The 14,235-nt window shown below is 58.2% G+C and overlaps 1 protein-coding gene across 9 annotated transcripts in view; it reads left to right on the top strand.

Annotated features, from left to right (window-relative positions):
- Positions 1 to 14,235, top strand: part of SPEG (striated muscle enriched protein kinase) — a 55,702-nt gene that overhangs the window by 28,398 nt on the left and 13,069 nt on the right. For 7 of the 9 annotated variants that reach the window (XM_057744924.1, XM_057744927.1, XM_057744926.1 and 4 more), the window contains 16 exons: positions 2,083 to 2,343; positions 3,478 to 3,636; positions 3,735 to 3,924; positions 4,031 to 4,254; positions 6,675 to 6,794; positions 7,040 to 7,144; positions 7,748 to 7,954; positions 8,338 to 8,461; positions 8,576 to 8,751; positions 10,499 to 10,611; positions 10,926 to 11,094; positions 11,334 to 11,430; positions 11,532 to 11,732; positions 12,790 to 12,847; positions 13,432 to 13,509; positions 13,618 to 13,796. In XM_057744924.1, coding sequence (XP_057600907.1) covers positions 2,083 to 2,343; positions 3,478 to 3,636; positions 3,735 to 3,924; positions 4,031 to 4,254; positions 6,675 to 6,794; positions 7,040 to 7,144; positions 7,748 to 7,954; positions 8,338 to 8,461; positions 8,576 to 8,751; positions 10,499 to 10,611; positions 10,926 to 11,094; positions 11,334 to 11,430; positions 11,532 to 11,732; positions 12,790 to 12,847; positions 13,432 to 13,509; positions 13,618 to 13,796 — 2,461 coding nt within the window. Of the gene's footprint in view, positions 1 to 928; positions 1,764 to 2,082; positions 2,344 to 3,477; positions 3,637 to 3,734; positions 3,925 to 4,030; positions 4,255 to 6,674; positions 6,795 to 7,039; positions 7,145 to 7,747; positions 7,955 to 8,337; positions 8,462 to 8,575; positions 8,752 to 10,498; positions 10,612 to 10,925; positions 11,095 to 11,333; positions 11,431 to 11,531; positions 11,733 to 12,789; positions 12,848 to 13,431; positions 13,510 to 13,617; positions 13,797 to 14,235 lie in introns of those variants that run through there. The other 2 variants (XM_057744931.1, XM_057744932.1) reach the window with 2 other exon arrangements.

Here is a 14,235-nt window from a genome sequence, read left to right as displayed (position 1 = left end):
TCAGCTCTTGACTCCGCTGCCCATCCCATTGCTGTGCAGAAGGTATTGTGGTGGGGGTGTCCGTGCGGAGAGTCTGATAGTTGGACCCGTCCGGAGGGGCCCTCGGAGTGACGTGGGCATGGAGCATCGCAGGGTCCCCAGGGGTGCCAGGGCGGGCAGAGCTGGGAAGTGTGGAGAGGGCTGGGCGCCGAGAGCCGGGGCATAAGGGCAGGTGGCCTTCTAGGCATCAGGGACCACGGGCCTTGGCCAGGCTGCCCTCGGGGGCGAATGGTTTTCTGCCTCATCTTCTACTCACCCTTCCCTGTGGGCAGTTCAGGGCCCGGAACCCCTCCCCAGCTCCACATTCAGCCACCACCCCTCTCTTCCTGGAAGAGGCCATGTCTGAGGATACCCCCAACCCCCCGTTGGAGCCCAGACGCTGAGAGTCATGGTCACCTCCCTGGGCCCCACCTGCCTCGGTTCCCCTCCCCTGTGCCTCCAGTTCCTGGGGTTGTCACCTTCTCCATCTCTGAACTCTTCAGCTCTCTCCCTCCGAACCCAGCCCCATTCCCTGGGCTGCTCCTTCCCCTCCGGGGCTGGCTCTGCCTCGCTTCTCTGTGTTAACCCACGTCTCGGTGCTTCTCTCTCTTTGGGATTCCTCTCGATACTCCCCAGGCTTTGGGGTGCTCCTGACGCCTAGAAACGCCTCTCCCTTGGTCGCGCAGGGCCTCTGCCTGCCCAGGAACCCTGGAGACCGGGCCTCTGGCTGACTGCTGGCCCCCCACCCCGGGGCTGACCTTGGGGGAGCCAAAAGTGGCAGTGCCGCCCTGAGCGTTGTAGAGGGGCCCTAGCCAGGTCTGCGTGCGCGTGCGTGCCTGTGCGTGCGTGTGCGTGAGCGTGTGCCGCACTAACCTGCCGCTTGCTGACTGAGGTTTTTGTCTGTACACAGGCGAGTGAGCTCAGGGGGCCACCTGCGCTCCCCCCGCTACCCTCCGAGCCGCGCCCCTGTCTCAGGCACCTTTCGGACCTCGCTGTGTTTCACTGCCTCCTGCCCACAGACCCTGCCGGCCCGGACCCTGTCCCAGCCTCCCCTCCCCTCCCCACCCACGCAGCATCCTGGGATAGCCCATGAGCCCTATGGACCCTCCCTCCCCACGCGGACATATGGCTGGGCAGGCTGGGAGCCCCTACGTGGACTGAGTGCCAGGAGGGGGCGGTCATGAGGGGTATCCAGACCACCCCCCAGGCTCTCCCTGAAGGGGAGAACCCAGCGCGTGCATGTGCTGCCGCTGCCACAGGCCCTGTCTGTCTTTCCGTCTGTCTGTCTGTGTGTCTGTGACAGTCAGGGAAGGATGCCTCCGAGCTGGTGTGGGGTGAGGCAGAGGGGGAGAGGACAGGGCATGGCATCTGTAGGATGGAGAGGCCCAGAGGGGCAGGGAGCTGTGGGCAGGGGGCTCAGGGGGCAGCGACCATTCCAGAAGAGGGGGACATGGGCACGGACCATCCCAGAAATGGGTTTCAAATGGCACAATACTTCTTATTTCACAAGAGACCAAAAGCCAGAGGCCCCTGGGCCTTGTGCTGATGAGGAGGCCTGGCTGAGTCCTGGCCCTGGGCAGGCTTAGGGACCATTTGGGGCTCCCTTGTTCACTGTCAGGGCTGGGGATACTCTGTCTGCGAGTGAGGGAGTTAGCCAGGCTTGGCACAGGAATAGGGGCCTGCTGTAGTGGGTGTACAGATATTCAGAAATACCTGTTTCTTAGCTCAAATAAAGTCTAGTTTGTACCCAGCTGGTGTGCTGTGTTTTCTTTTTCCGCCGCCGTCTCTGCCCCTGTGTGGCCCTCTCAGTTTTCACGCCCTTGATTCCCTCTCGCTTCCCCTGAGGTCACCCTCTCTGGCTCAGGTGGGATTGCCATCCTGAAGCCAGGCCTGGGAGCTCCTAGCTATCTTGGCCTGCTGGGTGGGCGGGCTTTCCCTGTCTCCAAAGGAACAAAATGCATCTCTCTCTCTGTGTCTGTCTGTCTCTCTGTGTGTGCGTGTGTGTCTCCCTTGCCCCGTGTTTCTCTGCTCCACATGTGCCCCCGGTGGCCGCCTCCCCCCCAGCACACCCTGAAAGCCGGTCCCTGGCCGTGCTGGCCCCCCTGCAGGACGTGGACGTGGGGGCCGGGGAGATGGCGCTGTTTGAGTGCCTGGTGGCGGGTCCTGCTGACGTGGAGGTAGACTGGCTGTGCCGAGGCCGCCTGCTGCAGCCCGCACTACTCAAATGCAAGATGCATTTCGATGGCCGGAAATGCAAGCTGCTGCTCACCTCTGTGCATGAGGACGACAGTGGCGTCTACACCTGCAAGCTCAGCACAGCCAAAGGTAACTGCCCACTTGGGCCTGAGGGCTGCCGCCGGCACCCAAGAGCTGGAGGGAGGGGAGTGGAGTTGAAGGACTGGGTGTGGAATAAGATGCCCAGAAAGTGGGGCTGCAGCTCCTGGGAGAGGAGCAGTCGGGTGGGAGAGAGGGCTGTGCACCTGCCTGAGTAAAGTCAGCCCTTGCAGTCGCAGCTGGCACAGAGCACGTGCTGTGTCAGTGCTCGCTGCTGTTCCTGTTGGGGAGCCGGCTGCTGAAGTGTGGCAACCACACCTGGACTCGGGTTCCAGTTCGTGCCCTGCCATACACTAGCCACGTAACTTCGGACAAGTCACTCCATCTCTCTGAGCTTTAGACTGTTCATCTGTAGAAGGAATCAGGATAGTACCTACCTTGTAGGGGGACTGATAGGACTCAAGAGATAATGTATGGAAAGAACAAAGACAGCACCTGGCAGAGGGTGGCACTTAATAAATGTCAGCCATTACTGTTATTAATGACGTCTCTGACCTGGTCCCCGTCCTCGTTTGAAGAGCTGAGGTCATGCCTCCTCTGGTTGTGGTGATGAGCACCTAAGGTGACACTGGAGGGGCTTTGTGAGCGGGAAGGGACCAGGTCAGCGTAGGGGGCTGTTACTTTCCCCAGCAGGTTCTGGGTGAGGTGGTAGCGTGGGGCACAGGGGCATGTGCTCTGGGTCTGGGGTGAGGATGAGGAAGTGTGGGCCCAACCCGGCTGCAGAGGAGAGTTCCAAGGGTGGGGGAAACGGGTGTGGTGGAGGGAGTGGGCCCGGCTTCTAGGCCCTTCTCTTAGAGCTGTGCTGAGATTCATCCTGGGGCGGCGGGATGAGGTTGGGGGAGTAGAGAGCCAGGCTGGGCCCTGGACTCCCATCGTACCCTCAGCCACCACGGCAGCCTGCCGCCCACGCTTGCTGACCGCCAGCCTCCTGAGGTGGTCTGCTCTTTAGGTCTTACCCGTTGCCTCACTCGGGGGCCCTGGGACCTTGCTGGGCTCTTCCCAGGCTCCAGCTTCTGGCCCAGCTCCTTCTTCCTGCCCGGCACGAGGGCGGGACCCGCAGTTTGGAGTGGGGGTGCCTGGGGCTCCGTGGCCTTCCCTGGCCCAGTGCTGACCCCTCCCCACCAGATGAGCTGACCTGCAGCGCCCGGCTGACCGTGCGGCCCTCACTGGCGCCCCTGTTCACGCGGCTGCTGGAGGACATGGAGGTGCTGGAGGGCCGCGCAGCCCGCTTCGACTGCAAGATCAGCGGCACCCCGCCACCCTCTGTTACCTGGACTCATTTTGGTATGGCCCCTCCGCCCTGCAGATGGTGGGGGACCCCCAAGGGCCAGAGGGCAGGACCCCTGCTGCGGCTGCTCTGCATGCCCACCCCTCCCTTCCAGGCCGCCCCGTGGAGGAGAGTGAGAACTTGCGGCTTCGGCAGGAAGGAGGTCTGCACTCGCTGCACATCGCCCACGTGGGCAGTGAAGACGAGGGGCTCTACGAGGTCAGTGCCGCCAACACCCATGGCCAGGCCCACTGCTCAGCCCAGCTCTACGTGGAGGAGCCTCGGACAGCTGCCACCGGCCCCAGGTACTTCCTGAGGCCCCTGGTGCTCCCAGGGCTGCCTCTGTGGGGCCCCGGCTCTGTGGTGGGAGGTGCGGCTCTGGGCCTCTGGGCAGCTGTGTGGATCTGACAGCTCGAAGCTGGAGAAGATGCCGTCCATCCCCGAGGAACCTGAGCAGGGTGAGCTGGAGCGGCTGTCCATGCCCGACTTCCTGCGGCCGCTGCAGGACCTGGACGTGGGACTGGCCAAGGAGGCCATGCTGGAGTGCCAGGTGACCGGCCTGCCCTACCCCACCATCAGCTGGTTCCACAACGGCCACCGCATCCAGAGCAGCGATGACCGGCGCATGACCCAGTGTACGTGTCGGGGAAGGGACCCTGGCGGGGTGTCCCCTCCGGCACCCTCTTGGCTTGCAGTGCGTGCCCCCTCTTCCCACCCTCGGGCCTTCCTTTTCTCGCCTGGTCAGGGATGGGCCACCTGGCAGAGGAGAACCCAGAGAGGCTATGGGGTCACGGCCTCCTTCCTTGAGTCCACACGGCACCCATCTGCTGCGTCACCACTCTGAGCCTTGGTGGCCTGTTAGCACTTACGGCACTGGCAGTCCAGCCTGCTACTGACCACGGACAAGTTACAGAACCCCTCCGGGCCTCAGTTTCCTCATCTGTGGTAGGCTTGTTGTGAGAATTGAGTCAGTTCATACGCAGAAAGCACTTAGAGTGGGGCCCGGCAAATAGCAAGGGGTCAGTGAGCGTTAATCTTACAGTGACTGCTGTTGTCATAGCACCGTCATCATTCTTGTCGATGCGGTGATGCTGCTCACGCCCTCCTGGAGAACTTCCAGTGAAAGGCCCCAAGTGGGTCATGTCTGGCATGAAAAGGATGCTTGGTCCAGGGTTATTCAATAGCAAAGAAAGAAGAAAGAGCAGGGGAAAATATGGAGGAATGTATCTGGGACGGTGTCCTCCCAGTCCAGGGGATTTTCTCACGGAGTATCTCAGTTCCATCCTTGAAGGAGTCTGAGTCTCGTGTGAGAAGGTCTATCTGCACGCCATCAGACAGTGCCACCCTGTGACCCATGATGGGCTCCTCTTACGGCTGCAGTGTGACAAAACTCGCCTTTATTAAGCGCTTCCTGAGTGCCAGGCCCTGAGTGCTAAAGGCCTGACGTGATGATCTCACCTTCCTCACCACGGGCCTGTAAGGCAGGTGCCATGATCCCTGTTTACAGATGGAGAAACTGAGGCTTACAGAGGAACAGGGATCTGCCCAAAGGCAGACAAATACCATCTAACTTCCTAACCAGAACGTCCCCTGTCACCCGTGCCCCACTCTCTCCCCTCCCATCTCATGTCACCGCTGCGGCTCTGAGCCTCCCCTCGGCCCCCTCTGCTGCTCTCTTTGCTCAGCCCACAGGCTTCCTGTCTCTCAGTCTTCTCTGAGGACCTGGGTGGGTGTCTGTCTCAGGATCAGAGCCGGCGCCTCTGCTTCTGTCTGTATCTGGGGTCAGCGGCAGCCCTGGGCTTCTCTTCCTTTATAAATAGTGTCAGCAGAGATAAATGAATGGGTTCCATGTGGAGATAACTGCTAAGAGAAGGGAGGGTGTTTGGGGACAGCCCTGACATCAAGGAAGGAGGACAGTGCCGGTCTCTACCCCTTCACGTCCTGCCAGGGCTGGCCTCCTCACCGTCATTCAGGAAGCATGGTGTAGGGAGAGAGCTTCAGGGTCAGAGGGAACCAAGTTCAAGCCATGGCTTCATCATTTATTAGCACTGTGACCTTGGGACAAGTTCGTTAATGTCTCTGACCTCGCTGGTAAAATGAGGATAGTTTTGCAGGGTTGTTGAAAGGATTATGGAGAAAAAAATGCGTGTTAGGTATCTGGCATAGGCTGGGCACAGTGCAAACACTCTTATTGTAATTTATAATCTAATGTATTTGGCACTTACTGCGTATAAGGCATCTGGTTCCGGGCCTGGCAGGACAAATCAGCTCTGTCTTAAGGAGCTTACAGGAGGTGTGACACGTGCAAGAAAAGAGGAAGGACCACCCAAAGCAGCGTGGGCTGGGCGCTGGAGGTCCTGGGGAGGGAGTCAGAGATGGAGGTGCAGAGGGGACCAGGGGCGTGGAAAGGAGTTCCCAGGGCTGGCACTCACTTGAACTGCATCTTAAAGGACAAGGAGGCCTTAGGTAAGAGAAGAATGGTCCAGAAGGGAGGAATTTTGTGAGCAAAGACTTGGAGTTGGAACTCATGTGGCTTGTTCAGGGACCTGGTGGTGGGTCAGTGTCAGAACGTGGAGGAATAGCAGGGGATGAGGCTGGATGGGTGTCTGGGCTGAGGGCTTTGGAGGCTACCTGGTCAGCAGTAGGTGCCACTAGGGTCTCCAGATCGAGAGGCCACATGCAGTGCTCCTGGTGGTGTGTGCACCGCAGGAGTGGAGGCTTTCATGGGCTCTGAGATGGAGATGGGACCGACAATGGCTGTGAGGATGGAGAATAGGGGATCTTCCAGGGCAGGAACCTGCAGAGAGTGAACTGGTACGGGAGGAAGATGAGAAGTCGCTGGGCCTGAAGTGCTGGAGTGACTGGGAAGAGGGGCAGGGCTTGCAGCCCGGACCTAGAATGTGTTGCACAATGGACACCCGTCTTGCATCTGCCCTGCCCTTCCCTTCTACCTGTAGTGGGTGGGGATGACGGGCCAGGCCTGGGTGGCATGGGCCCACCCTCCAAAGTATCCTTCTAGCTCAGATCCAGTGTCACTGTCCCTCCCTGCTCCCAGACAGGGATGTCCATCGCTTGGTGTTTCCTGCTGTGGGACCTCAGCATGCTGGCGTCTACAAGAGCGTCATTGCCAACAAGCTGGGCAAAGCCGCCTGCTATGCCCACCTCTACGTCACAGGTGAGGCAGGCACACTGCCGGGGAGCTGCATGCACAGCCTAGTCTCTGGCCCACGCAGGGGCCTGGGTAAGGATGGGGCCTCCACACCAGCTCTCTTCCCCTCGGTGCCCCGGGGAACCACCTGGCCTTGCCTCTGCCCCGGTGGCTGTGCCTCTGGCCCCCAGCCTGTTGCCCCGAGGCTTGGTGATCCCATGGGGCCTTTGGGCCCTAAAGGACCCAGCGGACATCAGACCTGTGGCTTTCAGATGTGGTTCCAGGTCCCCCAGATGGCGCACCACAGGTAGTGGCTGTGACCGGGAGGATGATCACACTCGCGTGGAACCCCCCCAGGAGTCTGGACATGGCCATCGGTGGGTCCCGGCTATACAGGCCTGTGGGTGGGGGTGGGGATGTGGCCAGGGCTGGCTCAGGCAGGGCACCAAGGGGGCCAGGAGAGGAGGGCAAGGTCCTGGGGGGCATACGGGTGGGGGTGGGAGTGGATGGAGCACTGGGAGCATGGCCAGGAGTGGCTTTGCGGGCCTCCTCCCCATGGTGGACAGAGCCCTGGCTCCGGGTCAGGAGAGGAGACAAAGGGGGGCTGCCATGTTCCCCTCTCTTTTCAGAGAGACTGGGAGCTTGGGTTGTGGTCTTGGGGAATCCCTCTCCTTCCCCATGCACGATCTCCTCCTGCTCTGTGCCTCAGTCTCCCTACCTCAGCTAGTAGCAAGGAATTGGGACTAAGTAAAGCTCCCTCCGTGCCTGTAACTGGACCCCACGCCTGATACTTTGTGGGCTCTGTGCCTGGCCAGGCCTGTGGTTGGGCAGGAGCAGGTGGGGAACAGACAGAAGTGACAGGAGAAACTGAGGCAGGTCCTCAGAGCAGACTGATGATGAGTCCCTGGGTCCTGAGCCAGCTGAACGGGGCCTGGGGGCACCCCAGCAAGGCCCACCTCTAGCAGCTGCCTCCCCATCAGACCCAGATGCCCTGACCTACACCGTGCAGCACCAGGTGCTGGGCTCAGACCAGTGGACAGCGCTGGTTACTGGCCTGCGGGAGCCCGGGTGGGCGGCCACCGGGCTGCGCAAGGGGGTCCAGCACATCTTCCGGGTCCTCAGCACCACCATCAAGAGCAGCAGCAAGCCCTCGCCCCACTCTGAGCCCGTGCAGCTGCTGGAGCGCGGTGAGCCTGGTGTTCTCTTGGGGTGGGGGCGAGAGCTGCTGGGCCAGGGAACTGGGTGTCCATGGAGGAGGCTCCAGGGCTGGTGTGGACGTGGTAACTGTGGTGGGATCGGCGTGGCTGGGCACGACCCCTGCCTGTCAGAGCGCCTCCTTCTCACTCCTGAAAGCAGCATGAGCAGTGGGCGAGGCTGAGGCTCTAGGTCAGAGAAGCGGGGGTCCAATCCCAGCTCTGCCACTCCTGGCTGAGTTCCCTAGACAAGTTGCTAAACCTCTCTGAACCTCGGCTTCCTCATCTGCAAAAATGAAGCTCACATGGCGATTGGGAGGGTTCTAGGGGCAGTGAGTGCTAAGGGTCCAGCGTCGAGCCAGCCCTCCTGCTCCTAGGCCCACCCTTGGAGGAGGCGCCAGCCGTGCTGGACAAGCCAGACATCGTGTATGTGGTGGAGGGACAGCCTGCCAGTGTCACCGTCACCTTCAACCACGTGGAGGCCCAGGTCGTCTGGAGGAGGTGGGGCCCGCCTTGCATGCCCTACTCCTCACATGAGGCAGCTCAGCTCCAGCTGGCTGGGCCGGCATCCCTGGGGCTGGATCCTGGGTGACCCCCCTGTGCTGTGTCCCTTAGCTGCCGAGGGGCCCTCCTAGAGGCCCGGGCAGGTGTGTATGAGCTGTGCCAGCCAGACGATGACCAGTACTGTCTTCGGATCTGCCGCGTGAGCCGCCGGGACGTGGGGGCCATCACTTGCAGTGCCCGCAACCGCCACGGCACACAGGCCTGCTCGGTCACACTGGAGCTGGCAGGTAGATGACAGTGGCCTCCTTCCCCCTTCTCCCTCTGAGGCCCCCAGCCCTCTCCTCACACCCCCAGGCATACGCAAGCACTTGCCAATCCTAGATCTCTGCTCTCAGGCCTGTCCATCTAGTGGCCATAGTAATAGCAGTACTAGTAACAGTAATGGTAATAGTACTAATAATATATTTATTGAGCACCTGGTATATGCTAGACTCAGTGCTGAGTACCTTACATGTATCACCTCACTTAATATTTATATCAATGCTGTGCAATGGAATCAGTTATTATCCCTATTTTACAGATGAGGAAACTGAGGCCCAGAGAGTGTGCTAACAGGCCCAAGGTCACACAACCTAATAAATCAGGAGCTGGGATTCAAGCCTGGATGCCCTACTCCAAAGCCAGACAGTGTTCTTAGCTCCTGTGTTAAACACAAGGAAATAGTACTTCAAATATAACAAACTGGGGTGGGGTGGGGGAACCAAATGAATTTAGAAAGGAAGAAGGCTCAAGTGAGGCACCTTATCACCAGCCTCCCAGCTCTGGGGATCCTGCCTGCTGCCCTTTTGCATAAGCCTGTTTGACAGGGCCTCCCAACCTTCGCAGTGAGGACCCTTTTTAAAATTTCTCCTTTCAAGATGTAGTCTCTCAGATTGTAACATGCGTTAAGTAGTAATTGTCTTGTTTTCTGGTTTGTTAATTAACTCTAGACACATGTAACTGCCACTCAGAACTTCAGATCAGCATGAGCTAAACAGTGTTACCTGCTGAGTAGATAAGATTCCAACCAGATGCAAAGAAAGTGACATTTTAGTTAGCACAGGCCATCTTATCATGGGGTAAATGTACATTTTCTGATGCTTTAAAATTGTTGAAGTTCAGTTGAAACCTTCCGATTCTTTGATCTTCACAGACTGACCTCTGCCACTGCCCCCACCCCCAGCCCCAGCCGACTAGGGACCGGATTCCTAGAGGGCAGGGCAGGCAGCTTTAAAGTGGGAGGGAGGTGGCTTTTCTCTGAAAAGCACAATGGAACATGTATTTAATTCCATCATGAGAATTAGAAGCTGCTTTACCAGGAAATAACACAACCGCGTGATATGTGTAGAGAATAAAATCAGTCACATGTGGGAGAATCGGTACCCGTTTATTCATCTTGCCATCTCCCAGATGGTGGAAGGCCCCTTAAATATTTAAATAAGATTCAGAGAGAAAACATCAAGATAGAGGCAATGCTCTCTGTGAACTTGACTCAGGGTCACAGATTGAGCCGCCTGCAGGGCCCGGGACAGGTAAAGTTAGTAGGACTGTGCTAAAGGGCCACCACCCACAGGGGGCAGTGCTGAGCCACTCCTCGCCAGCCCATTAATGCAGTGAGGGAAGCAGCTCAGGACAGCCAGTCCTGATTTTCCAAGAGAGGCAGGAAATCCAGATTTCTTTTGTGTGTAAAAATCTCCTAATTTCAAAGCTGGCAGATGAATACTGGGAGCCAAACAAAGCTGGCTTAGGTTTTCTGAGATTTGGAGAACATCATGTTCGGATTTGCAGGGAGAGCGTTTGGTCCAGGCAAGGAACTTGTGTTCCCCGGGGCCGAATTTGAGAGCCCCAGGGTGGGGTGCTGGGGCTCTGGGAGGTGGGGTGGGGTCTGGTGTTCCGCCTGAGCCCGTTGCTGAGGAAGGGTTTAGAGGGGGGCTGAGGAGGCAGGCCCTTGTGACCCCAGCGTTCTGTCCCCCTCCCTCCCCCTGTGTGTTTCAGAGGCCCCTCGGTTTGAGTCCATCATGGAGGATGTGGAGGTGGGGGCTGGAGAAACCGCTCGCTTCGCTGTGGTGGTTGAGGGGAAACCACTGCCGGACATAATGTGGTACAAGGTCAGAGGCTGATGAAGTCCTCTGTGGAATCTGCTTGGGACCAAGCCTGGGGGGAAGGGAGAAGTGATCTCCTGAGGGTATGGGAGGGGTCAGGGGAGCCAGGACAGAGAGGAGGAGGAAGTGGGACCCACAGGTTCTGGGGATGCTGGAAAACAAAGGTGGAGCTGATTCTGGGTCTGAGCAAGGCACCTAGGGTGGAGATGATGCTGGGCTCTGAAGTTGGGGTGAGACTGGGTGTTTGGCATGGAGGTAAAGCTGGGTCCCAGGTGCAGGGGAAGCCAGGCCCGGGCTGGAGATGACGGCCACCTCTGCAGGACGAGGCGCTGCTGACTGAGAGCAACCATGTGAGCTTCGTGTACGAGGAGAATGAGTGCTCCCTGGTGGTGCTCAGCGCGGGGGCTCAGGACGGAGGCGTCTATACCTGCATGGCCCGTAACCTGGCTGGCGAAGTCTCCTGCAAAGCTGAGTTGGCTGTGCAGTCAGGTGGGCTGGAGTTCAAGGGGCGTAAGGCAAAGTGCTCACCCAGGAATCCGACGTGAGCCCCCCGACCAGGAATCCCTCACCCAGCCCTTCACTCCAGACCCCTGCCTCCTCCAGCCCCAGCACCGCTGCCTCGGGCCCCCAACATTCTCTTGCCTGTCTTCCATCTGGCCTGCCTGTCCCAGTCTCTGCCCTCGTTCCGTCTTGTCCTCCCCACCTAACACCAGGCATCTCTTCCTCAGCTCAGACAGCCATGGAGGTGGAGGGGGTTAGGGAAGATGAGGAGCAGCGAGGAAAGAGACTCAGCGACTTCTATGACATCCACCAGGAGATTGGCAGGTGTGGGGCTAGGAGGGGGTGCGGTGTCTGGGGGCCAAAAGAGGCTGGGCCTGAGCCTCAGCAGCGCCTGAGCCCCATCCTCTCCCCGTGTCCTTACCCAGGGGTGCCTTCTCCTACCTGCGGCGTGTAGTGGAGCGAAGCTCTGGCCTGGAGTTTGCGGCCAAGTTCATCCCCAGTCAGGCCAAGCCAAAGGCATCGGCGTGGCGAGAGGCCCGGCTGCTGGCCCGACTCCAACATGAATGCGTCCTCTACTTCCATGAGGCCTTCGAGAGGCACCGAGGACTGGTCATTGTCACTGAGCTGTATCCTGGGACAGGCTGGGGGACACATGGCCTGAATGGCTGGTCCTTGTAGCAGCCAATTAGCAACATGTTTTACACTTTACAAAGTGGTCCCATTGACAACTGGGAGTTCTGAAAGCATTTTATAAATACTTCACAGTGTGGAGTCTGGAGACGTGTGAAAACCAACATTTTTTAAATTTGGTAGCACTTAAATTTACGTAGCACTTGATGTCTGCCTGGCAGTGTTCTAGGAGTTTCACAAATATTAAGCTATTTAATCATCATGTACACTTATCTCTTGAAATTTTATTATCTCCATTTTACAGATGATGAAACTAAGGTATAGAGAAGTTAAGTAACTCACCTGAGGTCACCCAGATGGCAAAAGGCATGTGGTTTTTATCATGAAATACAGTACAGCATATCTGAACATTTGCAGTGACCCCACTTCAGATGAGCATTAATACTTGGCTTTATTTGGGAGGCTTTTCTCATAAGAATGGATGTTATCCTTTCATAAGAGCTGTGGTTAAACAAAGTCACACTGAGACGAGGATGCTGGGTGGTTGGCTCATCACTGCCACTAGCAGGGTGACCATGTCCTACATGCTAGCCTCCTAGTCTGTACTGGTAGGACCCAAGCCTCAGTAAAAAAAAAAAAAAAACATAAAAGTCATTATGTGTCATGGGCCTTCCGGGTCGTTCCCAAGTAGTCAAGAAGTTCCATCCGTAGTCAACAAAATGCTGCTCTAACTTGATCCTTATACATACTTTACAGGATGGGCGAGAGGAGTATTATCGCTATTTGACACTGGAGGGAACCCAGGCTCAGAGAGGTTAGGTGACTTGCCTGAGATCCCCCAGCAAGTGAGAGTTCAAGCAGGTTGTCCCATCTAAGCACCCAGGTGACAGGGGGAAGAGGGAAGACGCAATTGCTAGCTGGTAGCTGGTGTGCTTTTCCGGGAAGGGGCCCCTGTGCTGAGCTGGGACCCGACTTGAGCTCGGGGCATAGAGGGCACCAGCAGTGGGCCCGGCAGTTGGCACTGGTCACTATTCTCCTTGATTCAGGACACAGCTGCACAGAGGAGCTGCTGGAGCGAATGGCCAGGAAACCCACCGTGTGTGAGTCTGAGGTGAGGGCAGTGGGTGGCAGGGGCCAGGCTGGACACCAGCGTTCACCCGCCTGAGCTCTGAGACCTGAGGGGTGTGTCCAGGGCATGCCATCTGTGCCCACAGATAGGCGAGGGGTGGTGATGGAGAGCACTGTTAGGTCAGCAGCAGAGCCCCCTCCCCCCATCAGAGCTGACCCGCACGCTGGGACTTGCATGGTCTTCTGTAAATCTCAGCACCCACTCAGGCTCCCACCTCTGTCATTTCCCAGTCTTCCTCAAATAAAGTTTCCTCAAACATTCCCCAGAAGGAACCCCATCTAGACCCTGTTCAGTCTCAGTGCTGTCCTGCTGTGTAGGGCTGTACAAGTTGTGCACTGCACAGTTCTATTTACTTCATGTAAGTGGTGCCCTCCTATAATTGTGCTGTGCCCAACCTGTGCAGCTGTACATGGAAGCCCTGAATCTCAGTAACCCTAAACCTGTGTTTTAGCCCCCTCCGCCAGCCACCTGAAGGCCACTTCCCAAGCATGGCCTGGCTTCTTGCCACAATCCTGGTGGTGATCAAACATGATACCCCCCCGACCCTGGGCCTCCTGTTTCCACAGATCCGGGCCTACATGCGGCAGGTGCTAGAGGGAATATGCTACTTGCATGAGAACCATGTGCTACACCTGGATGTCAAGGTGAGATGCAGGTGGGGGGATGGGGAGCAGGCAGCACCTGTGGGAGGCAGGTACTGGGGTGTCCTCCCCTCTGCACTCAGCTCCCACGTCTTGCCTTGCGTTCCACAGCCTGAGAACCTGCTGGTGTGGGATGGTGTTGAGGGTGAGGAGCAGGTGAGGATCTGTGACTTTGGGAACGCTCAGGAACTGACTCCGGGAGAGCCCCAGTACTGCCAGTACGGCACACCTGAGTTCGTGGCGCCCGAGATTGTCAACCAGACCCCTGTGTCTGGGGTCACTGACATCTGGTAACGTTGGCATACTGTGCTGCTGGGGTGGGCCAGGGCAGCTTCCCTCAGTGCCAGGCTGAGGACTCACTCAATGGCAGAGAGGAGCTTTACTAAGCCCGGATGCCTTCTCTGACAGCCGGCTGGTAGCATTGCTTGTGGGGGTCTCCTGCCCGTGCCACTACCTCGCCCTCATCCACCAGGGCTGACCCAGTCACTCAAGGCCTCAGCCCTCCCAGTCCTGGGTGCTGGGCCTCCTCACTATAGCCGCCTTGTCTCCCCCAGTGAAGCAGGCATGGTCTCTTGGTCCCCAGACTCCTCTGGGCTTCCCAGGCCAGCCCTGCCATGACCCTTGAGTCCTCCAGGCATGTTGGGATCTTTGGGTTCAGGGTTCTCCCCGAAGCAGGCACCCCTATGCCCACTTGTACATGGCAGTGTTCACAGGGAGGACCCTTCCTCA

This window comes from Hippopotamus amphibius, chromosome 8, assembly GCF_030028045.1.
Source record: "Hippopotamus amphibius kiboko isolate mHipAmp2 chromosome 8, mHipAmp2.hap2, whole genome shotgun sequence".
NCBI classification, from domain to species: domain Eukaryota; kingdom Metazoa; phylum Chordata; class Mammalia; order Artiodactyla; family Hippopotamidae; genus Hippopotamus; species Hippopotamus amphibius.
The sequence above is the reverse complement of the archived record's forward strand: the minus strand, read 5'-3'. Positions and strand labels throughout refer to the sequence as shown.